The following is a 25467-nucleotide window of genomic DNA, read 5'->3' as shown; positions in this document are numbered from 1 at the left end:
GTTGTTATTCAGTTGCTCAGTTGTATCTCACTCTTTGTGACCCCATAGACTGCAGCACCCCAGGCTTGCCTGTCCTTCTCTATCTCCCGGAGTTTGCTCAAACTCATGTCCGTTGTATTGGTGATGCCATCCAACTATCTCATCCTCTGTCGTGCCTCATTCCTTCAATCTTTCCCAGCATCAGGGTCTTTTTCAATGAGTCTTGACTCTTTCACATCAGGTGGCCAAAGTATTAGAGCTTCAGCTTCAGCATCAGTCCTTCCAGATTTCATACTCTTTAATTGGGTTGTGCCATTCTAAGCAAATCCAATGGATGAAAACTAATTCAAAAGAATATAAGTTTTCTTTACAGGAAAGAAAAAAGCCTCTGTTGAAAACTTATAGGAATTAACCTTGGCCTAAAACACTACTCAGTGTAGTTCATTTCTGATAATTAACAAGGACTTTTCCTTTTTTTAATTGAGGTATGAAATTTACATATTACAGTGAGTGAGATGCATTGATCTCAGGTTACACTCCAGTGAATCCATGGGTGCATGTGCACATTTGTGTATGTAACCATGCTGCTACCACCCAGCTTTTCCAGGGTTCTTGTTCTCTGTTCAAGTCCTTGGTCATCCCCCACTTGAGGTGGAGTACCTTTTTCCAAACCTGATTGAGGGTATGATTTATATCCAATAAAATACACCCTTTTAAAGTTTACAGTCTAAGGACTTTTGAGATGCATCCTCTCAGAATCAAGGCCACAGTCAGGATATAGGACATTCTCACCATCTCCAGGAGAGCCCTATAGCTTCTCTGAAGCCCCTCTGTTCACCCTCAGCTTCAAGCCACCACTGATCTGAGTTTTGTCACTATAGATTAGTTTGCATTTTAAAATCTGTATATCAAAGGAATCATAAAGTATATACTATCTGGCTTTACTCACCCTGCATAATGAGTTTGAGATTCATTCATGTTATGTCAAGAGTTCATTATATTCAATTGCTGAATAGTTTCCCACTAAATGCATGTACCTTGTTTGTTTTACTATTCTTCAACTCATGGCACCTCTCAGATATTGTGCTTCTTACAAATTGAAGGTTGGTGGCAACCCTGCTTCCAGCAAGTTGACTGACACTGTTTTTTCAATAACGTTTGCTCTCTTCATGTGTCTCTGTGTTGGGGCTTCCCAGGTGGTTCAGTGGTAAAGAATCTGCCCACCAACTCAGGAGACACAAGCGACGCAAGTTCAAGAACTGGGTCGGGAAGATCCCCTGAGTGGAAACCCACTCCAGTATTCTTGCCTGGAAAATTCCATGGACAGGGGATCGTGGAGGGCTACAGGCCATGCGGTCCCAAAGAGTTGGACACCACTGATCAAAAATGTTGGTAATTCCTGTAATATTTCAAATTTTTTCATTATTACTATATTTGTTATGGTAACTGTGATTCGTGATCTTTGATGTTACTGTTATAAATGTTTTGTTTTGTATTTTTAAATTCAGGTATGCATATTGTGCTTTGTAGAAATGACACTACTGTATGCTTAATAGGCTTCAGTATAGTATAAGCATAACTTTTATAGCAATATGTGAACCGTGAACTTTCAGATGTTCAAGCTGGACTTAGAAAAGTCAGAGGAACCAGAGATCAAATTGTCAACATTGCTGGATCATTGAAAAAGCAAGAGAGTTTCAGAAAAACATCTATTTCTTCTTTATTGACTATGCCAAACCTCTGACTGTGTGGATCACAATAAACTGTGGAAAATTCTGAAGAAGATGGGAATACCAGACCACCTGACCTGCCTCTTGAGAAACCTGTATGCAGATCAGAAAGCAACAGTTGGAACTGGACATGGAACAACAGACTGGTTCTAAATAGGAAAAGGAGTACGTCAAGGCTGTATATTGTCACTTATATGCAGAGTACATCATGAGAAATGCTGGGCTGGAGCAAGCACAAGCTGGAATCAAGATTGCTGGGAGAAATATCAATAACCTCAGATATGCAGATGACACAGAACTTATGGCAGAAAGTGAAGAAGAACTAAAGAGTCTCTTGATGAAAGTGAAAGAGGAGAGTGAAAAAGTTGGCTTAAAGCTCAACATTCAGAAAACTAAGATCATGGCATCCAGTCCTATCACTTAATGGCAAATAGATGGGGAGACAGTGGCTGACTTTATTTTTTGGGGCTCCAAAATCACTGCAGATGGTGATTGCAGCCATGAAATTAAAAGACACTTACTTCTTAGAAGGAAAGTTATGACCAACCTAGACAGCATATTAAAAAGCAGAGACATTACTTTGTCAACAAAGGTCCGTCTAGTCAAGGCTATGGTTTTTCCAGTAGTCATGTATGGATGTGAGAGTTGGACTATAAAGAAAGCTGAGCACCAAAGAATTGATGCTTTTGAACTGTGGTGTTGGAGAAGACTCTTGAGAGTCCTTTGGACTGCAAGGAGATCCAACCAGTCCATCCTAAAGGAGATCAGTCCTGGGTGTTCATTGGAAGGACTGATGCTGAAGCTGAAACTCCAAACTTTGGCCACCTGATGCAAAGAGCTGACTCATTTGAAAAGACCCTGATGCTAGGAAAAATTGAGAGCAGGAGGAGAAGGGGACGACAGAGGATGAGATGGCTGGATGGCATCACCAATTCAATGGACATGGGTTTGGGTAGAATCCGGCAGTTGGTGATGGACAGGGAGGCCTGGCATGCTGTGGTTCATGGGGTCACAAAGAGTCAGACACGACTGAACGACTGAACTGAACTGAACTTTTATATGCCCTGGGAAACCAAAAAATTCATATGACTCACTCTATAATTATAATTGTTTTATCAGTTTGGAACCAAGCCTGCAGTATCTCCAAGAAACCCTGTACTACAAAGTGGTGATTCAAGCAGCTGTGGACAAGCTATTGTGAATGAAGCTACTACGAACATAGAGTTCTTTGTGTGGACATAAGTCTTCATTTATGTTGGATAAATATCTAGAAGTGGAAAAATTGGGCCATATGACAGATATATTAAGAAACTGTCAGCAGTGTTGGCACCATTTTGCATTCCTACCAAGACTCTTAATTTTAGCCATCCTAGTGGGTGTGTAGTGGTATCGCCTTGTAGTTTTGTTTGCATTTCTCAAACTCTTAATGTTGAACATCTTTCTGTGTGTTTATCAGTCATTTATATGTCATTTTTGAAAAAGTGTTCAAATCATTTTCCCATTTATAATTGTACTGTTTGCTCTTTTACTATTGAAATTTATATTCTGTTGGTAAAATATGTTTACAAGTCATGTATTAGATATAGGTCTTGCTAATATTTTCTCCTTTTCTGGACTGGTATCTGCATTTTCTTAATGGTATATTTCAAAGAACAAAAGTTTTAAATTTTGATAAATCTGGCATATCATTGTTAATGGTACGTGCTTTTTGTGTTCTATGAAAAATATTTGCTTTTATTGAATTGAGTGGGCATCATTGTTAAAAATTAACTGACCATCTTTGCTTGGGTCTCTGTTACATTCAATTGGTGGGTATGTTCATTCTGGCTTTAATTCCATACCACTTGCTTACTGCAGCTTTGTAGGAATTCATAACTCATATACTACCTTTCTTCCAACTTTGAAAAAAATTGCTTTGACCATTCTAGGTCCTCTGTATTTTCAAGGAAATTTTAGAATTAACTTTGTTATATCTACACAAAACCCTGCAGCGATTTTGACTGGAATCACATTGAAGTTGTAGATCAACTTGAGCAGAATTGATGTCTCAGCATTACTGAGAATTCCAATCCATGAACATGGTACATCTCTCCATGAATTCAGACATTTTAGAAGTTCCTCTCAGCAATGGTCTGCTGCTTTCTATGAACAGGATCTGTATATATTTTGTTAAATGCATCTTAAGTATTCTATTTGATATTACAAATGAAACTTTTAAATAAACATAATTTCCAGTTGCTTGCTGTTAATATATACATAGGCAATTAATTTTTACATTAACATGTATCCTGCAACTAATACAAGTGGTTTTGTAGATTTCCTGATATTTCTACATAAACAATCACGCCACATTCAAATACAGTTTTATTTCTTCCCCACCATTTTATGCCTTTCACATCTTCTTCTTGTTTTACTGCCATAGCTAGAGTCTCAGTGCAATGTTGACCACAAATTATGAGAGAAAACATACTTCCTTATCATGCTCCTGATCTTAGAGAGAAAGTATTCAGTATTTCAACAGTACAGACAGTGTTGTGTTAACCCTAGGTTTCTCACAGATGCCCTTTATCAGATGAAAAGTCCCTTTCTCTGCTTAGTTTTCTGGAGAAAGAAGCAATCATAGTAAGAGATTTACCATTCATTTCTCAGCAATTTATTTTATGTATTTATGGCTGTGCTGGGTCTTCATTGCTTTGCATGGACTTCCTCTGGTTGCAGTGAGTGGGGGTTATTCTTCCTTGGCGTGTGCAGGCTTCTCATTGCAATGGCTTCTCTTATGGAGCACAGGCTCTAAGCACACAGGCTTCAGTAGTTGCAGCATATGGACTCAGTAGTTGCAGGCTATGGGCTTACTTGCTCTGCGGCATGTGGGATCTTCCCAGATCAGGGATTGCAGTCACGTCTCCTGCATTGGCAGGCAGATCCTTGCCCCCTGCACCAACAGGGAAGTCCTCTTAGTGATTTATTGATCAATTAGAAAAAACAAGAGTAGATACAGAGAGGAGTTGAACATCATTATTTATTTTAACCTAATTTCTACTTATACATCATTAGATAGTCTTTTCAAGTACACATAGAAAATTGCACATAATGCAAATTTCAAAAAAATTAAAAGATCTGAAAATATATGAAGCAAATTCTCTGACTATAAAGTAATTAAATTAGAAATCAAAAACAATAAGATAAATAAGGAAACTTCTAATATTTAGAAATTAAACTACCCACTTTTAAATCATTCATGTTTCAAAAAAAGAAATCAGAGATAATTCAGAAAATATTTCAAACTGAATGATAGTGAAAATACAAAAATGTACAGCATACAGCTCAAGCAGTGGCTAAAGAGAAGTTTCAGCTTTAAATACATATGTTAGGAAAGAGGAAATGTCCACCCCAAGGGAATAAAAAAAGAAGAGCAAAGTAAACCCAAAGTAAGTGGAAGGAAAGAAGTAACAGAGAACAGAAATCAACAAAATAGAAAATAGACAATGCCAAGAAATTGCAAAGCTAAATCCTAGTCTTAAAAACAACAAAATAAACTCAATTAAAAATTCATAACAGAACATCTCATCAATATCAAGAATGAAAGATTGGTGATCATTTTAGATATTCTAGATATTAGAAGGATAAGAAGCCAATTTTTTTAAAGCTCCAATTTTTTTTTTAACATTTATTTATTTGGCTACATCGGGTCTTAGTTGCAGTACATGGGATCTTTCATTGCAGCGTGTGGCCTTCTCTAGTTGTGATACAGTCTTAGTTTCTCTGCGGCATGTGGGATCTTTGTTTCCTGACCAGGGAAACAATCCACATCTCCTGCTTTGGAAGACAGATTCTTAACCATTTACCAGCAAGGTGTCTCTAAGCCAATTTTGTAAAAAAACTCTATGCCAATCATTTTGGCAACTGAATAAAATGGGCAAATTCCTTGAAAACTACAGCTTACCAAAATTTACACAAGATGAAGGAGAAAATGGGAATAGCCTTGTATTTACAAAAGAAGTTGAGTTTGTCATCACAAACCTCCTCCTCAAGGAAACTCCAGATCCAGACTCCAAACAAAACCCACCAGGTTTCATAAGTGAAACCTGTCAAATATTCAAAGAAGTAACATCAACAGTGCACAAACTCTTTCAGGAAATAGGAGGCGGAGGGAACACTTCCCGACATATTTTCTGAGACAAACATGACATCAGCATCATAACGTTAACAAAATATGACCCCTCTGAAAAAGGACATTTTTTAAAGCATCTAAGTTAACAAACTAACACTTTCATGAGAATCTCAGAATTGAAGTCAGCTCCACCATAACAGAAATGACTAATTCAAGCCACTAAAAACCAACTTCAACTCCCATTGTAATATTAAACTTCATTTCATGATGTCTTTTAAGATCTTGCAGTGTTTGGTAATAAATGATTGCTTCAAAAGAAAAAAAGAAACTTCTGGCAAAGAAACCCAGAAAACCAAATTACTGGTTTAGCAGAAACCCAAATATAGTACTAGAACCCTGGAAAAACTATGTGTTTTAAAGGGAACGATATAGAAAAATCCAGGAGGAAAATTGGCCTGTGCTCCCTATAACTGGCGTGTGCAGCAGAATTTATAAATGTGTAAATGTGAATTCTTTGAAGAAAGCATTGCAGTTTCTATTTTGACAGATGTTCTTGTGGTTTTTCACTGTGTAGCTAAGTGACCTTCCTGCTCAGAAGATCTGTGATAATGAGAAGTGAGAGCTTCTTTAGCTAGTTATTAAGAACCAGCATGCTACCTAGGGGATAAAACTGAGTTCCAACAGTGACTCTGACCAAATGAACATGCCCAGGTGTCATTCAACATGGCCAAGCATCCCTCCATAGAATAATTTCTTTAGGAGTTCCCAGAGAGGGAAATATACACAGCAATAGAAAACCAATAGTGACCACATTTCTCAGTTGAAAATTTGGGGTCTACGGTCTGACAAAAGACTTTGTGGCTGGCAGCTTGACAGTACTGGAGGTTTATAAAGACAATATAAAGCTTGTTCATGATTGAAATAGGAACGCAGAGAACCTGGGGCGTTGGGCTGCCAGCATGATTCCAGTGTGGTCTGCAGCCTTGGCCCATTTGCAAGCTGCTCGTCCTGCTCCATGACAGGGACACTGAAAGCAGACAAGTGAGAGCTTAGAACTTTTACAATCATCTGAACTCTGACCACATCCAATGTGTGCCCATTTTTCAGTAATTCATGCTTATTGCCTCTTACAAAAATGCTAGTCCAAAAGAGATTGAGAACAACTAAAAAGATGCAGTCCTTCACCAAAGATTGTGTGTGATGCACTGTGCTAGAAGAGTCTCTAGGATGTGTGATTTTACAGCTGTTAGTTCTGGTGGGAATTGTAGGTAATTAGCTACTGACACACTTGCCTGGAAAATCCCATGGACAGAGGAGCCTGGTGGGCTGCAGTCCATGGGGTCGCGAAGAGTCGGACACGACTGAGCGACTTCACTTTCACTTTTCACTTTCATGCATTGGAGAAGGAAATGGCAGCGCACTCCAGTGTTCTTGCCTAGAGAATCCCAGGGACGGGGGAGCCTGGTGGGCTGCCGTCTATGGGGTCGCACAGAGTCGGACACGACTGAAGCGACTTAGCAGCAGCAGCAGCAGCTGCTGATAAGTGGCTTCCCCAATGGCACAGTGGTAAAGAATCCACTTGCCAATGTAGAGGATGCAAGAGATGCTAGTTTGATCACCAGGTGAAGAAGATCTCCTGGAGAAGGAAATGCCAACCAACTCCAGTATTCTTGCCTTGGGAAACCCCGTTTCAGAGGCGCCACAGTCCATGGGGTTGCAAAGAGTTGGACACAGTTGAGCACAAGCATTAGCTACTGATGAGGGTAGTTTGTGATGACACTCAGGGTGTCAAACTCCCCAGTTGATGTTTAAAATAGACATGAATGAGGAATTCCCTGGTGATCCAGTGGTTAGACGCCCTTGCATTCACTGCCAAAGACTCAGGTTCAATCCCTGGTCAGGAAACTAAGATCCCGCAAGCTGTGCTGCACAGCCTAAATAAATAAATGAATGGATAAGTAAATAGACATGAATGAATGCAAGATTATCTCTGCTGATCCAGTCATATCCTTCACCTTCCCCTTTGCTTCTGGAGAGAAAAGTGGGGATGGTGTCTCGGTCTTTGTGCCTAGAAATGCCAGGTCTGAGACGTGCCTGGCAGCCTGATCTGCATGTGAGATCATTCCTGGAGTGATGACAAAGTGGGAGAAGGATTCTGGCCCCTAACAAGGAGCAGGGACATTACCGCAACTCCCGAATTGAGAAATTTCTTGCTTCAGAGCAGAAGTCCCGCCCCATAACCACTCCTGAGTGTTTGCAGGGCAGACAGCAGAGTCCTCAGCCGGATGCTGACAGCACAGAGGCTTGGGTCACCTCACATCTTACAAGAGTGCTTGAAGCTCCTCCGTTTTTCTGAGTCAGCCCCAAGCTTCACCTCAGTGTGATTACTTCCAGGTGCAAACTGGAAATGATGTGGCCCTTTCTTCTTCTGCAACCTCCATAGTGAATATGTAGGAGTCCCATATCCTGGGATCCCATCATCACTGGTGATCCCTTTATTTTCTTTTCTTTGAAAAAATTTTATTGGAGTATAATTGCTTTACAATCTTGTTATAGTTTCTACTGCACAACAAAGTGAATCAGCTACATGTATATATATATCCCCTCCCTCTTGAGCCTCCCTCCCACCCTCCATCCCACCCCTCTAGGTCACCACAGAACGCGGAGCTGAGCTTCCTGTGCTGCATAGCAGCTTTCAGCTAGCTATTCATTTTACGTAAGGTGGTGTATATATGTCAGGGCTACCATCCCAGTTCGTCCAACCCTCCTCCTTCTCCCACTGTGTCCACATGTTCGTTCTCTGTCTGCATCTCCATTCCTGTCTTGCAAATAGGTTCATCTGCATCATTTTTCTAGATTCCATTCTATGAGTGCATGCTCAGCCGTGTCTGATTCTGTGCAACCCCATGGACTATAGCCCACCAGGCTCCTCTATCCATGGAATTTTCCAAGCAAGAATACTGAAGTGGATTGCTATTTCCTACTCCAGGGGATCTTCCCGACCCAGAGGTCGAACTCCTGCATCTCCTGCAATGGCAGGTGGATCCTTTACCACTGGGCCACCTGGGAAGCCCAAGATTCTGAATATATGCATTAATATTCAACATCTGTTTTTCACTTTCTCACTTCACACTGTATGACAGATTCATTTAATTTTCCATGTACCAGAGGTTTTATTTTACAAAGTTAACATTCTGCAACCTGCTTACACTGCTCTGAAGGAGGCTGACCCCACTTACCCTCACATTTTAAGGACAATCAAAAAATTCCAGGGTGATATTTGATTTCATGATACACCCAGCTTGTGGCTCATCAAGTTTGCCTGCAGAAAGTGTGTTTGCCAGGGAACAAGCTGAGTATTGTGTCTGTGGTTTGGCAGGGAAGATTTCTGAGGTGGATGGATTTGGGGGTGTGGGGAACAGCGCTCAGGCCATGAGAGGGTCCAGCTGAACATGAACGGGTCCTGGGGAGGGGTCTGAAGCTCAGAGAGGCAAAGCAGCAACCAGCAGAGGTATGGGCAGCGGCTGGGGCCTGGCCGGAGACTCTGAACACCACACACATGCTTCTCAGCAAGGCCCTGGCTACATGGCTCTGCCCCGCATTCCCATCAGCCTGGGGCTAAACATCCCCCAGAAGAAGGGAGAGCTGAGCTATTCAGGGTGTGAAGTGGGTAGAGGATGGAGGCAGCCACCTGACATTGGCATGTGTCTCTGGGGGCCCACACCTGCTACATGCCCCACCTGCCACTTGGGATTGACTTGTTACTGCTTCTTCACCTGGATGGGCCTCTCAGACTTGCCAGGGTTCTCAGGGTGGTGCGTGGCCACACCGCAGGCCCATTTCAGGAGATGCAGGCAAGTTCCTGCCACTCTCCTTGGCACAGGGCCAGATGTCAGGTCAGCCTATAGGGGACCTTGTTTATGACAACCAGTGAGGTACTGGGCAACAGCCCAAGGCTCACAATTATCTAAGAGCAGTCAGGGATCACATGCTGCTGCTGCTGCTAAGTCGCTTCAGTCGTGTCCGACTCTGTGCGACCCCATAGACGGCAGCCCGCCAGGCTCCCCCGTCCCTGGGATTCTCCAGGCAAGAACACTGGAGTGGGTTGCCATTTCCTTCTCCAATGCATGAAAGTGAAAAGTGAAAGTGAAGTCATTCAGTTGTGTCCTACTCGTAGCGACCCCATGGACTGTAGCCCATCAGTCTCCTCTGTTCAAGGGATTTTCCAGGCAAGAGTACTGGAGTGGGGTGCCATTGCCTTCTCCAGGGATCACATGAGAGTTGCCTGAAATCAACATTATTTGTGTAATGTTATGCAGATAAAGTGGGCTTTCCAGGTGGCGCTAGTGGTAAAGAACCCACTTGCCAACGCAGGGAACCCAAGAGACGCGAGTTTGATCCCTGGGTCAGGAAGATCCCCTGGAGGAGGCCATGGCAATCCACTCCAGTATTCTTGCCTGGAGAATCCCATGGACAGAGGAGCCCAGCAGGCTACAGTCCAGGAGGGTGCAGACAGTCGGACACGACTGAGCACTTCTGCACGCATGCACATAAAGTGAGCCGCCAACTGGAGGACGAGGGTCGCTGGAAGTCTCCAGGGGGTCTCGGACCCTTCCCCGCCAACCGTGCCATCTGAGGACAACTGTGAATTCTCCCACACAGGGGCGACTCTGTCCCTCACCCTGACCCCCAGCCGGCCGCTGGCCCATTCGCCACACAGGGCGGAACAAGCTTTCAGCAGTGGGTGTGCAGGGCTAGGTGGGAACTTTGAAGGTGACAGAGACATGGATTTGTTTAGATGTGGCCCTCAAGGAGCTGAGGGAAATCAATCACTACAGATGGTCACAAAATGAGGGGAGAGTAAGTTCCAAACTAGCAGGCGGGCAGCCCGGGCTGGGCCTTCACAGCTTGTGAAGACCCACACGGGCAGTTTTCTACGGGTCCAGGGTCAGGTTGGTGAGTTTTATCCTCCCAGCATCGGTCCATTTGGCCACTCTTTCCAATCATCCCAGCGCCCCCAAGTTCACTGTCCCCCATTAGGCATTTCTCCTCCAACTTCTCTGGCCCTGGACTCCTCACAGCATCTACCTAATCTCCACAACTCTGCATGATTTGGGGGAAAGGTCGAGGTAGACATGGCACACCGTTCTGCACGGTTGCCGGCGTTGCATCCCTCACTCCAGCCTCCCCGGCTGGTATATAGTTCCCCATAAGGACCCACACTCTCTTTAGGGTGGCTGACACTGTGAAACTAACCAGCGTAGATCTGACCTGGGCTGCAGTGGCTCTGCCTGACTCGCTCCTTGACTCACCAGGAGTGGGCCATGGTGGTGTGCGCTGCCCTCTTTGTCTGGACGCCCCCTCCTACCATCCTTGCCCAGAGAATCAGTATGTGTCCATCCAAGGGGTTCCTGCCTGTGGTCAGCTGAACAAGCCCCCAGAACTGTCCATTCCTAATCCTGGAACCTGTGAAGTTCACCTCATATGGCAAAAGGGACTTTGGTGTGATTAAGGATTTTGGGGTGGGCCCAATGTAATCCCAGAGGTCCTTACCCAGGGGGAGACTGACAGCAGAAAGGAAGAGGGTGTGATGGTGGGAGAAAAGCCTGGAGTGATGCATCCTGAAGATGGAGGAATGGGCCAAGAGCCAAGGAACATAGGTGGCTTCTAGAAGCTGAAACAACCAAGGAAATGCATTCTTCCCCAGACACCATGGCTTCAGCCTGGTGAAACTCTTCTGGCCTCTAGAACAGAAAGGGGATAGAACTGTGCTGTTTTAAGCCATACATTGGTGACAGTTAGTTACAGCAGCCCAGGAAACTAACACACTGCGCAATCACTACCTTGGAAGGTGTTCCAGCACAGGCTCTGTGAGAGAAGGATGGGGCCTCCCACAACCCCCATGTTCGTGGTCCCACAGCTCCCCGAAGGCCACAGTGAGCACTGCAGTGCTGGGCTTTGCAGACGTCTGTGAATTGTTCCCTGAGGATGTGGGGAATTGAACCCCAGCCACACAGGTCAGCAACAACTGCCATCTATAACATGATCCCACTCGTGACTGACTGGCTGGCCTGGCTGACTGACAACTGCCACTTGCTTGGTCAGAGATAAGGACTGGCTGAAGAAAAGCCCCTGAAGTTCTTCTCGGGTACTTCAACTTGGAGCTGAGGGTGCAGGACCAGCCCTCATTGACTAGTGTGAGAGGCCGGCCAGGGAGCCGGGTGCAAGCTCAGGGCTGGTCCCCGCAGGCCTCTGGGCAACCCTGAAGCCTGGCTTGCCCTCGCCAGACCCAGTGAGTCCAGAGGAGCTGGCTGTGTGTGTACATATTCAAAGCAGCCTGAGTGTGATTAGCCATACTTCCTCCTTGAAGCGTTCCTCGGAGAAAGGCAGGAAAGGTGGGCCAGCACCCAGGGACTGGGCTTCATTTTCTAACCTGGATAGAAAAGAGCTCAGTGCCTTGGAAGTGCCATCGGCCCATCATGCCTTGTAGCCTCCAGGGCATCAGGAGGGAAAGACCATCTGTCCTCCTGCATACATGTTCTCCATCACAGCCTGGGGGTGGGGATGTGGGGCATGAAGCAAGTTGGGGACCCCAATCCAAGACTCCACCCAGAGCAGCCACCTCCTATCTTGGGGCCCACATCTCAGTTCCCACTTTATCTGGGATGGATTATAAATTCCACACAGCAGGGTTCTTAAAAAAATTTGTTTACTGGTGTAACCTAAAAGCCTAAAAACATTATGACCCACACACAGATAGGTATTTAGTGATCACTTTTTGGAGGAAGGACAGCGCATGATGGATTTGGTTTGTAAGGATGAGCACTTCAAAAATATTACAATTGGAAACAACATCAAGGTCCCAAATTTAGAAATCTTTTTCACCTAAATGTGCTAATTTGGCAAATTACAGGCTTGAGTAAATTGTGGATTGTCTGTACATGGGTTTTTGTTGTTGTTGTTCGTAGAAAAAAGGATCAGCTATAAAACAGTGAAGGCCAAAAAATATATTGACACTGTTCAGAATGGTATTTGCACTTTGCACAAGACAAATGAGAGGCCATCACACAAATAATAATTATAGAAATGCAAATTAAAATAAGGACAGTGCATTTCTCAATGATTGGGTTGCCAGAGCCCAGGGATATGTCCACTCCCATGGTGAAGTGGAGACAGAAACCCCCACCATCAGTAGCAATGCAAACCAGCACAAATCTTGGTGAGTAATTAAAATTGTGTATCCCCAACCCAGGCCAAGCCTTGCATGTGTGACAGAGAAACCTCAGAACAACCACATGCCCACCAGGAGAGGAGTGGCGGCCCTGGAGGAAGACAGACCTCCTGGGAAAAAATTCATGATTATTGTGAGGTGAAAATCAGAGCAAGCTACAACCCCACATGGAGAGCATGATGCTATCGCTTGTGGGAAAAAGTGTGTGTGTGTGTCCACAGGTCTGTGTGTGTGTCTGTGCATGTATGTGTGGCTGTTCATACGCATGTAATTGTGTATATGTGTTTGTCATGTGTGTGTACATGTGTCTACTTTTTTAAGCATAGGCAGTCAAGAATAATGGTGATCATCATAGTTAATTGATTTTCACCCCATGCCAGGCACTGTTCTAAGCACTTCACACACATTCATGCATTGAATCCTCCTAACAATCCTACAAGGGGGTTACAATTGTTATCTTCTCTTTACAGGCTAGGAAACTGAGGTAGGAAACAGCCACATGAGCTACCTAAGGTCCCATGACCTCGTAGGTGGCAAAACTGAACCCAAGTGACCCAGTTCCAAAACCCAGACCAGAATCACTTTGTTCTGCTGCAAGCCCAAAATATGAAAGGCAGGGCAGGTTATTGAACATTTTAAGGACTGTGGATATTTTTCAGTTTCCTATTACAGTTTTAAATTATTTTTAAAGTTATTCCTTTATAAAAGGAAAAGAGTGACACCTTTTCCTTCACAGTGAAAGAGTGCTGTGAGATTTCTCCTCCTCCTCCTGAGATGATGTAAGTGTGCCTGATGGAGAAACATGGGTAATATCATGCAGTTATGCAATCAGGTGTACATTTCACATGAATTACAGCGCACCTGGAGACACTGATGAAATCCTAGATACCTAGAGCTGTCAAATGCGGTTTTTCAAAAAAAAAGGAATACACCAGCCCACACCCTGACTTCACAACGTATAATTAATTAGAGAAAGAAAGAGAGATCTGTCTGGATTTGTGACTTCAACTTTCCACCTGAAATATAAAGTTCTAAGAATATCATTTGGCTCTGCTCCTTGCTGCCTTTGCTTCTTGCTCTAACTTCCAGACTTTTTTATTTCTATTTTCAGTGCTGCGACCAAAATGAGAATGCAAATGTATTCTGCATAATTCATAAGCTATACTACGAATGTTCAAGTGTTACTACTCGTGTCACAGTCACAAACGTAAGCACGAGTACGTCCAGACAGATGCTCTGTCTCTCACTCTCCAGCCAGCCAATAGAGCCCGGAGTTAAACCCAAGACTTTTGTCCACAATTCCAGCCTCAAATCCTATGTTTATTTAATCAACCTGAAAAGGCTAAGTTGTTCATCTCATGTGCTGTAAGTGTGAACAGCTTTGCTGGTGGAAAGCACAGGAATGTTTGTGCCAGGCTGGTACCCCATATACTGTACCCTTTCCCATTTCTGGTAGGTATCATTCTTGTCCGCAGTTAGGTTTAAAACAAGTACACATTGATCGAAATTCTAGGCACATGTCCATTCATGGAAATCAATGACTGCTATTTGTGGCTTGACCAGGACAATAACTTGTATCCCACCTCCAGAGATCCTGATCTAGCAGCCTGGGTAGGCTCAGGCATGTGGATTTTTAAAACTTCCCAGGAGACCACAGCAGGGAGTCAAGGTTTTGAGCTTCCACACAAAGGAACTCCTTGAATAAATCCCATCCCCAGAAAGAGAAGCGCCGAGGGTGTGTGGTTGTGTCCATCAAGCACACGCTGTATACACCCCACATGCCAGCTCCCTAGGACAGAATGGATACAAGGGAACTACCACGAACACCAACTGAGGACCAAAGTGGGTCACAGCAATGAAAACACTGCTGTGTAGGGAATACTGATCAATATTGGCACATGCTACTTTTTGTCCAAATATGATCTCATTGAATCCCTGCTCTGGCTCACAGGCTTAGAGTCACTTCCTCTCCCCTTGAAACTGGACTGACCAGTCTATTGCTCTGACCACAGACTGCAGCAGAAATGACCTTCTGAGATTTTTGCATCCAGTCCTTAAGAAGGTTTGGGCATCTACTCTCTCCCAAGCAGTGTCAGGTCACTGTCATGCCAGGAGGTCCAGGCTGGACAAGTGAGTGACCAGAGGTCCCCAGGAGAGGCCCTGGAGATGGGACACCATTTGGGACATTCCAGCTGGTAGAGCTCTCAGTTGAACACAACCACAGAAGACATCAGACCCCAGCTGATGCCAAGTGCAGAAGAACTGGCCCTGCAGAGCCCTGTCCAAACACTGATCCACAGAATTCTGAGCAATAAAATACAGTGTGGTGCTGAGCACCAAATAGGGAGATGGTTTGTTCCTTGGCAAAAACTGAACCACACTAAATCTCCTCTGTATTATAGAGGCTCTGCTAATCTCTAGTGCCCAGGACACAGACACACACATCCCTTGAAGAGGCTTGCAAGATGGAGGTGCTTGGTCAAGCCAGATGCTAGGGCTTTATTCACTGAATGATCTTTTTATGAAATGTCTTGAGTGGTCTTAGGTGACCTGTCTTTACCCAGCCAAGGTGAGGGAGCTAGGGGAAAAAGCTGACACTTCACACTGGATGCGCAGTTCTTTACTGATTACCTGGATCCAAGACCCCTTTTCTGTCCTGCTTTGTGTCCCCAGAGGTTGCCACTTGGAACTCTCATGCCTTGTGAGAGTCAGGGTAGGTCAGTAAGTGCAGGAGACCGGAGGGCACATCCTCAGGGCGTGCATGGCTTTTTCTGGTGCCACCATCAGGAGAGGCTAGGGTATCTGAGATGCAGTGATGCAGCTTCCTGCTTCTTTTCCAAGCTGTGGTATACCACCCAGATCCCCTTCAAGACAGTAAGGTCTATTCCCCTGTGTAGGGAGGTCTGCACAATTGCACTCACCTCACATGCTAGCGAAGTAATGCTCAAAATTCTCCAAGCTAGGCTTCAATAGTAGGTGAACCAAGACCAGAAGTTCAAGATGGATTTAGAAAAGGCAGAGGAACCAGAGATCAAATTGCCAACATCCACTGGATCATAGAAAAAGCAAGAGAATTCCAGAAAAATATTTACTTATGCTTCATTGACTGCACTAAAGCCTTTGACTGTGTGGATCACAACAAACTGTGTAAAGTTCTTAAAGAGATGGGAATACTAGACCACCTTACCTGCCTCCTGAGAAACCTGTATGCAGGTCAAGAATCAACAGTTAGAATCAAACATGGAACAATGGACTTGTTCAAAATTGGGAGAGGAGTACATTAAGGCTTCTATGAAGAGTCAGTTCAGTACATTTAGCTTCTATGAAGAGTCAGTTCAGTCAGTTCAGTTCAGTCGCTCAGTCGTGTCTGACTCTTTGTGACCCCATGAATCGCAGCATTCCAGGCCTCCCTGTCCATCACCAACTCCCAGAGTTTACCCAAACCCACGTCCATGGAGTCGGTGATGCCATCCAGCCATCTCATCCTCTGTCGTCCCCTTCTCCTCCTGCCCCCAACCCCTCCCAGCATCGGGGTCTTTTCTAAAGAGTCAACTCTTTGCATGAAGAGTACATTATGTGAAATGCAGGCTGGATGAAGCACAAGCTGGAATCAAGATTGCCAGGAGCAATATCAATAATGTCAGATATGCAGATGACACCAGCCTAATGTCAGAAAGTGAAGAGAAACTGAAGAGCCTCTTTATGAAGGTGAAAGAGGAGCGTTTACAAGCTGTCTTTAAAACTCAGCATTCAGAAAATGAAGATTATGGCATCTGGTCCCATGGCTTCATGGCAAATAGATGGGAAAACAATGGAAACAGTGACAGACTTTATTTTCTTGGGCTCCAAAATCACTGCAGATGGTGACTGCAGCCATTAAGTTAATAGACAGTTGCTTCTGGGAAGAAAAACAATGACCAAATCTAGACAACTTACTAAAAAGCAGAGACATTATTTTGCCAACAAAGGTCCATATAGTCAAAGCTATGGTTTTTCCAGTAGTCATGGATGGATGTGAGAGTTGAACCATAAAGAAGGCTGAGTGCCAAAGAATTGATGCTTTTGAATTGTGGTGTGTTTGGAGAAGACTCTTGAGAGTCCCTTGGTCTGCAAGGAGATCAAACCAGTCAATCCTAAAGGATATCAGTCCCGAATATTCATTGGAGGGACTGATGCTGAGGCTAAAGTTCCAATACTTTGGCCATCTAATGCAAAGAACTGACTCATTGGAAAAGACCCTGATACTGGGAAATAATGAAGGCAGGTAGAGTAGGGCCCAACAGAGGACAAGATGGTTGGATGGCATCACCTACTCATTGGACATGAGTTTGAGCAAGCTCCAGGGGATGGTGAAGGACAGGGAAGCCTGGCGTGCTGCAGTCCATGGGGTCACAAAGAGTCAGAGCAGACTGAGTGACTGAACAACAGGGAGGTCCCTGTCCTCAAACCACATCCCTCCAGGCAGCTGACATCCAGTGGCTGGTCAGCATAGAGTGGAAAGACTTGAGCCTCTGCCCAAAGTCAGGGACGTTTTGAAGGACCCTCCCTCTGGGGGTTAGCTGAGGTCACTGTTGGCATCAGCTCTGTTCAGTCCTCCCTCTGTCCCACACTACTCCCTTCCACCAGCTGTCCCCTCCAAGCCCCCCCCCCCTCCAGTTCAGCTCTCCCCCCAACTCCTCCCTCTGGGCCCATTCCCTCCCTCACCACCTCCACTCATCTCTCAGGTACGAATCCCCTGGATCCATCTGGGTGGGAGCCAGTTCCTGCACATAACAGTGTGTTGTCCCTGCAGTGTGAGGTCATGTTATTATCACCCCCTTTTTAAAAGGAGAGAAAGAAGGAAGGAAGGGGTGGAGGAGGAAGGAAGGAGGAAAGGAACTGGGGAATCAGAGAGACATGAAACTGACCAAGCCATCCACTGGTAGATGAGGCAGGTTCAGCTTCCATCCATCTGGTTCCAAAATCCATGTGACCAAGGTGTTTATTTGATTATAAAGAGAGTGGCTCTTCTTAGCCTGTCAACTGAGGAACAGAGTTGTAACTCTCTGAGGTGAATTGCATTTTTAAAGTAGAGGAATAAGAAAATAATTATTAAGTCTTCCTTTTAATGTGTGAGAAATATGCCTTCCCTCACATGAGTGGAGGAAGCTGTAGGAGCCAAGTGAACAGAGGCCCGCCATGAGGACGGAGTCATTGGGAAATGCAGAGAGAAATGAAACCTTGGAGACACGCTTGTCACCCCACTCCTGACGTCACCCCCACAAAGGATTCTCCTGGATCAAAACCCTCCTCTGCCCCCGAATGATGGATCAGCTCTCTTCCAAAGTAGAAAGATGTATGCTGACAAAACCTTCTTCCCCCGAACCTCACAAAGTCAATTTCCACAGAAGAGCAACAGCAGAAAATAAAATACCACCTACAGTCAAAGTAAGAAAGGGGAAACCACACAGCATTAACTTAGAGATGGCCAGTCAGGGCAATGGGCACAGTGCATAGCTCTGACTCCTTTGCTTGTGCACACAACACACATACACACCCAATGCACACAACACACGCACAACACAAAACAGGAGCAACACACAAAACATATGCAACAAACAATACACACAACCTACACAGCACACAACACACATACGCCCCATCACACATACATAACACAACACATCCACCCCACCGTACGCAACACACACAACACACATAACCCGCAAAACAGAGAAACACAGCACACAAAGCGTACACAACACACAACACAAAATGTACACAACACACACAAAGCAACAGAGAACACACACAATACACATACACACACTTTTGAGCAGTCCAGTGGAAGAAAGCAAAGCAGATATGCTCTGACCGCCGGAAATGAGGAGATCCCAGGTAGAGGGATGGGCCCCCCCAAGGGGCCAACTCAGCAACCAGGATGTCCCCCTGGGGTCCCTTTGGTGGGAGGGATGCTGGCAGGTGAAGGTCAGCCACTTAGGGACTTATCTAAGAAGAAGATGAAGGAAAGGAAAAACCCCCAGAGCCCTGGATGGCCCAGGAACTAATTCAAGTCAAACACCACATTCTAAGGGTCCCTTTGACCATGGAAGAGTCACAGCTGTGTTAAACCTTCAGGGTCCTCTGCCCTTTCCTCCTCGGGCTGGGAAGGGAGTGAGAGTAGTGGGTGCAGCCCAGAAACCCACTGGGGACCAGCAAGCTCTCAAGAAGGAAGGCCTAGTCTCTCCCTAAAATGGTGCACTTTTTTTTTAACCTCTGTCCATGCTCTGCGGTATGTGGGATCTTAGTTCTCTGACCAGTGATCAAACGCATACTCGCTGCATCGGCAGCTCAGAGTCTTAATCACTAGACCACCAGGGAAGTCCCCAGTGCACACTTTGGATTTTTTAACTCAGCTCAGGTTTGAATGGGTGAAGACAGAGGCGGTCTCAACAATGGACTGTTCTCTAGTGCAGCACGGAGGGGCTTATGATGACATCTACAGAATGTTCGTCAGGGGCCAATCTTAATAGCAGCATTTACTGCCACTAGCAAAAAGAAGTCTCCTGGAGGATACAAGAGGGAAATTGGTGAGCCCAGGGCTTCCCCAGTGGCTCAATGGTAAAAAATCTGCAGGCAATGCAGGAGCCGCAGGAGCTGCAGGTTCAATTCCCTGGTCCAGAAGATCCCCTGGAGGAAGGCATGGCAAGTTCAGTTCAGTTCAGTCACTCAGTCGTGTCCGACTCTTGGTGGCCCCATGGACTGCAGCATGCCAGGCTTCCCTGTCCATCACCAACTCCCGAACCTTGCTCAAACTCATGTCCATCGAGTCACAGATGCCATCCAGCCATCTCATTCTGTGTCATCCCTTTTTCCTCCCACCTTCAATCTTTCCCAGCATCAGTGTCTTTTCTGATAAGTCAGTTCTTCACACCAGGTGGCCAAAGATTTGGAGTTTCAGCTTTAGCATCAGTCCTTCCAATGAATATTCAGGACTGATTTCCTTTAGGATTGACTGGTTGGATCTCCATGCAGTTCAAGGGACCCTCGAGGGTCTTCTCCAACACCATAGTTCAAAAGCATCGATTTTTTGGCACTCAGCTTTCTTTAGAGTCCAACTCTCACATCCATACATGACCAATGGAAAAGCCATTGCTTTGACTAGATGGACATTTGTTGGCAAAGTAACGTCTCTGCTTTTTAATCAGCTGTCTAGGTTTGTCATAGCTTTTCTTCCAAGGAGCAAACAACTTTCCATTTCATGGCTGCAGCCACCATCTGCAGTGATTTTAGAGCCCCCCAAAATAAAGTCTGTCACTGTTTCCATTGTTTCCCCAACTATTTGCCATGAAGTGATGGGACCAGGTGCCATGATCTTAGTTTTCTGAATGCTGAGTTTTAAGCCAATTTTTTCACTCTCCTCTTTCACTTTCATCAAGAGGCTTTTTAGTTTCTCTTGACTTTCCACCGTTAGGGTGGTACCATCTGCATATCTGAGGTTATTGATATTTCTCCTGGCAATCTTGATCCGGCTTGTGCTTCATCCAGCCCAGCACTTTGCATGATGTACTCTGCATATAAGTTAAATAAGCAGAGTGACAATATACAGCCTTGATGTACTCCTTTCCTGGTTTGGAACCAGTCTGTTGTTCCATGTTCAGTTCTAGCTGTTGCTTCTTGACCTGCATACAGATTTCTCAAGAGGCAGGTAAGGTGGTCTGGCATTCCCATCTCTTTCAGAATTTTCCACAGTTTGTTGTGATCCACACAGTCAAAGACTTTGCCATAGTCAATAAAGCAGAAATAAGATGTTTTTCTGGAACTCTCTTGCTTTTTCTATCATCCAACAGACGTTTGCAATTTGATCTCAATCCAGCTTGAACATCTGGAAGTTCATGGTTCACATACTGTTGAAGCCTGGCTTGGAGAATTTTGAGCATTACTTTACTAGCATGTGAGATGAGTGCAACTGTGTGGTAGTTTGAGCATTCTTTGGCATTGCCTTTCTTTGGAATTGGAATGAAACTGACCTTTTCCAGTCCTGTGGCCACTGCTGAGTTTTCCAAATTTGCTGGTATATTGAGTGCAGCACTTTCACAGCATCATTGTTTAGGATTCGAAATAGCTCAAATGGAATTCCATCACCTCCACTAGCTTTGTTCATAGTGATGCTTCCTAAGGCCCACTTGACTTTGCATTTCAAGATGTCTGGCTCTAGGTGAGTTATCACACCATCATGATTATCTGGGTCATGAAGATCTTTTTTGTGTAATTCTTCTGTGTATTTGCCACCTCTTGTAAATATCTTCTTCTGTTAGGTCCATACCATTTCTGTCCTTTATTGTGGCCATCTGTGCATGAAATGTTCCCTTGGTATCTCTAATTTTCTTGAAGAGATCTTTAGTCTTTCCCATTCTATTATCTTCCTCTATTTCTTTGCACTAATCACTGAGGAAGCCTTTCTTATCTATCTGGGCATGGCAACCCACTCTAGTACTCTTGCCTGGAGAATCCCATGGACAGAGGATCCTGGTGGGTTACAGTCCATGGGGTCGCAAAGAATAGAACACAAGCGGAGCAACTTTTCACAGCACAGCATTGTGTTGTGGTGAGCAGAATACTGTCCCCCTCAAAGATGTCTGTGTCCTAAGCTCTGGAACCTGTAAATATGTTAAGCTACATGACAAAGGGGGATTAGGGTAGCAGGTGAAATGAAGGAAATTAAAATGAAGGGTGCTAAGCACCTGACCTTAAAATAGGGAGACTTTCCTGGACTGCTGCGTGCATCCAACATGGTCTCAGGTCCCAGCTGTGGGTGAGGACATGAGAGACCAGAGGTGTGGGGGAAGAACTTGACCTGCTGTTGCTACTCTGAAGGAGTGAGGACACAGTCCCAGGGATGCAGATGACCACCAGCAGCTGGCAAGGCTCCCCTGCAGCCTCCAGACAGACCGCCACACTGACTCCTTGCTCCTTGCCCCAGGAGACCCATGTCAACCTTCTGAACTACCGAAGTGTGAGATAACAGATGTATGTTGACTGAAGTCAGCAGGTTTGTGATGATTTGTTACAGCCACGGTAGGAAACTAATGTTCAGTTTAGTCTGTGTTAGTCGCTCAGGTGTGTTCAATTCTTTGCAATCCCATGGACTGCAATCTGCCAGGCTCCTCTGTCTATGGAATTCTCCAGGCAAGGATAGTGGAGTAGGTTGCCATTCCCTTCTCCAGGGGATCTTCCCGACCCAGGGATCGAACCTGGGTTCTCGAGCATTGTAGGCAAATTCTTTACCATCTGAGCCCCCAGGGAAGCCCTAGAAAACTAATACAATAGCAGAAAAATTAGGAAAGGTATTATATTGCATGAAAATCGAACCATATTACACTGACTGAATTGTAATTTTTTTTTCATATAATAGCACACAGAAAACATTTTTCTATTTTTCTTTGACAATCATATACACACTCGACCCAGAGGAATCGGGTGGAGAGGGAGGTGGGAGGGGGGATCGGGATGGGGAATACGTGTAACTCTATGGCTGATTCATATCAATGTATGACAAAACCCACTGAAAAATAAAAAAAATAAAAAAATAAAAGAAAAAAAATATATACACACTCTACAGCTCAGTCTCAGTACATGGAGTCCATGTGCTAGAATGTATTTGTTCCACCCCTATTATTACGGTTGTTTGTTTCAGAGGTTAACAGTCTGTGTACACATCCTTGATTAGTATCTCAGGACAAATCCTTTGAACTTCAACTGCTTTGACAAAGAATAGAACTTTCTTTTTAAATGTGTGGCTTTGGATTTCTGACATCATTGCTATGACACACCACCCCTCCTTTGGCCCCAGATCCTTGCTGACACAGAGCATTGACTGTATATCTTCTTGATCGTTTCTTCTGAGAGGTCCTCCCTCCGCCTCCTCTCTTTACTGCCAGACACTTTCTCTCAGGGATCACATCGCCGGAGGCTGTGACTGGGTGAGCCAGTTACATTGCTCTCTGGACCACAGGAAGAAGCCCAAGGGTAGGACAGATGTTCTTCCAAGGTTTAAAGACCATTAATTTCATTGGTCTGCTCCACTTAATTTTTGAAGTACTGTGCCCTTTCTATTCCTCTTAAAACTTCATTTTTCTTTCAAGAAAATTTGGGACCTAGACTAGTCACTGGCAACCTTTCAAATTACTTTGAAATGGTCAAAATCCTTTGATTCTTCCGTGTGTTTTTAGCCGGAAGAAAGGCTGTTAAGAATTGCCATACCATGTCCAAAACACACATATATTCACCATGGTCTTAGTGTCACTTGCTAGAAGCCAGGAGTGCACAGAGCACCATTTAGTGTCCGCAGGAACCCGGAGCCTCTGGTTGGCAAATGGCCTGATGATCCCTTTGAAAAAGTCTGTGCATTGAGGCGAGGTGTGCAGGCTTCCATCCCAGCTCAGCCTGGGAAAATGGCTAGTGGTGAGTGTAGCTTCTCCCACTTAGCACCCACAGGCTAAATTAACTCTTGGCTAAGGAGATCGTTCCATCAAAACAGTTCATCAAACAGAAACTGGCTGGGCAGATTCCCAGAGCCTCCAACACTGTCCAAGACTGACCATCACCTGAGCCCTCTCGGATGGCCTGAGGGAGCCAGCCTGGAGGTTCTTAGAGCCCAGCAGTCCTCTGGCATTCACCCAGCCCAGCCTTGCTCTCTCCACCCCTTTCCACCACCAAGCATCACCCTAGTCTAACTTTTTCTCCTCTGATATCCCACCTTCTCCATCCCAGGAAAAATTGCTCATCATCTCAGCAGGTGTGTGTTTGTGGTTTGTGTGGGAGAGGGGGAGGTGTGGATTGTGTGCCCATGTGACCATGGTGAAGGCTCAGCAGGGGTGTGCGGTCCCGAGAGCCTGCACTTGCTCGGGCCTAGACTGAGTGTGGGGATCACCACAAGTAGAAGTGCCATTTCCAGCTTCATTTTACTTCTCAAATTCAAGCCAGTCCCTCCCAGGATGAACAAGGGCTCCACCTACCCTCGACTTCTCTAGGTTATACACACCCTGTTAGTATGGGGGGAGCCTCATTTCACAGACAATAATATTGTAAAAAACCCCCACACGTCCGGCGCACACTGCCCACCAGACAAGTCAGCACCAGGTACTTTGTGAAGAAGATGAGTGCTTGGCCATCTCCTCACAGTCCAGTGCTGGGGCCATCACTACCCAAGTCATGACAGGCATCAGACCGCCACCCTGGACCTCAGGGCTACCGCATCTCCAAGCAGAGTGCCTTCACCGCACCGAGGGGGCAACTGCTCCCAGCATCAGGCTTCAGGGGGTCTGGCTGAGCTTGAGATCCTGCAATCAGCCTCTCCAGGGCCACAGCGCTGGGCCCCATCCTCAGGCCCCGTTTTCCAGATGGGCAACCTGTCTCCAGCTTCAAGTGGGGAGGAGGACTCATCAGCTTGAGAGTCTCTAGAACAACACATGGTAATTTGTTGACACTGAGAGATTTAAGGGGACTCAATTGCGGTCCTACTGAAAAAGCTTTCTCTAAAATAAGAAAGCACACAGATTCCTCAACGCACAGAAATTGCTGACAGCTTTGTTTTCAACCCAGAAGGAGTAAAAAGAAGCTGACAACTTATTTTTGCAGGTTAGGCTCATTCAAGTCTATTTTTAGATCTTTTTCCTAAGTAAGTGCACCAGAATAGCATTCAGTTTGAAAAACCACCATCTGTTTTGAGCAGTAAGCCCTGTCTGGAGGGTTCTGGGGTAGGCATGCCTGGCTGATCAGAGCCAGTGTCCCTGCAGACTAGAACAAAGGGTATTTTGTGTCCCCAGAGTGGTGTGGAGAGAATGCCCCGTAAGTCACTGGCATTGTAAATGTCCATCAAACAACCCCTAATCTATCTTATTTATAAATTGAGCACCACAAAAAATGCCCTCGGCTTTTAAAAAGAAGTTCAAATATTCCCTTGTATTTAAATAGATTTCTTATAAAAAGATCATTCAACCTTATCTTGGTTGTTAAGATAAAAATTAACCTACAGCAAAAGCCAACGCAGGATGCTATAAAAGGCCCCTTCCCCGCCTAGATTTCCGGCTTACAAGAGCCGCTCCCTACCACACTGGCCAAGTTCTTTCCCAAAGCCCCACTCAGGAGTGACTCACGCTTTTCTATGAAAACGCAGTTGGTGCATGAAACAACATCACGACAGTGGGAATCTGACATATGAGTAACAGGCTCTGAGCACCTCCTGGAACTAGCGTTGGCATGTGGCACCCGGGGAGGGCCAGGGGGACAGCGGGCGGTCGCTAGGCCCGCAGGCCTGGCCTGGCCGGCTGGGCATTAGCTATTTTTAGCCTCCAGTGGACTTAGCTCCCTCCACCCTTTGGAATAACCTAGCTCTAAATGCCATTTTTCTCCTACAAGCCAGAAAAAGCCTGCAA

General features: G+C 45.2%; 1 protein-coding gene across 6 annotated transcripts in view; it reads right to left on the bottom strand.

Moving 5' to 3' along the window:
• Positions 1 to 3811: 3811 nt before the first annotated feature.
• Positions 3812 to 25467, bottom strand: part of AUH (AU RNA binding methylglutaconyl-CoA hydratase) — a 219048-nt gene continuing 197392 nt past the window's right edge. For 3 of the 6 annotated variants that reach the window (XM_065946653.1, XM_065946654.1, XM_065946658.1), the window contains 2 exons: positions 11374 to 11564; positions 8120 to 8327 (listed from right to left, as the gene is read on the bottom strand). In XM_065946653.1, the coding sequence (XP_065802725.1) occupies positions 8135 to 8327; positions 11374 to 11564 (384 nt within the window). In that variant the 3' untranslated portion in view covers positions 8120 to 8134. Of the gene's footprint in view, positions 4642 to 6758; positions 6848 to 8119; positions 8328 to 11373; positions 11565 to 25467 lie in introns of those variants that run through there. The other 3 variants (XM_065946655.1, XM_065946657.1, XM_065946661.1) reach the window with 3 other exon arrangements.

The sequence above is a fragment of the Muntiacus reevesi genome, chromosome 10 (assembly GCF_963930625.1).
Source record: "Muntiacus reevesi chromosome 10, mMunRee1.1, whole genome shotgun sequence".
Classification (NCBI taxonomy): domain Eukaryota; kingdom Metazoa; phylum Chordata; class Mammalia; order Artiodactyla; family Cervidae; genus Muntiacus; species Muntiacus reevesi.
The sequence above is the reverse complement of the archived record's forward strand: the minus strand, read 5'-3'. Positions and strand labels throughout refer to the sequence as shown.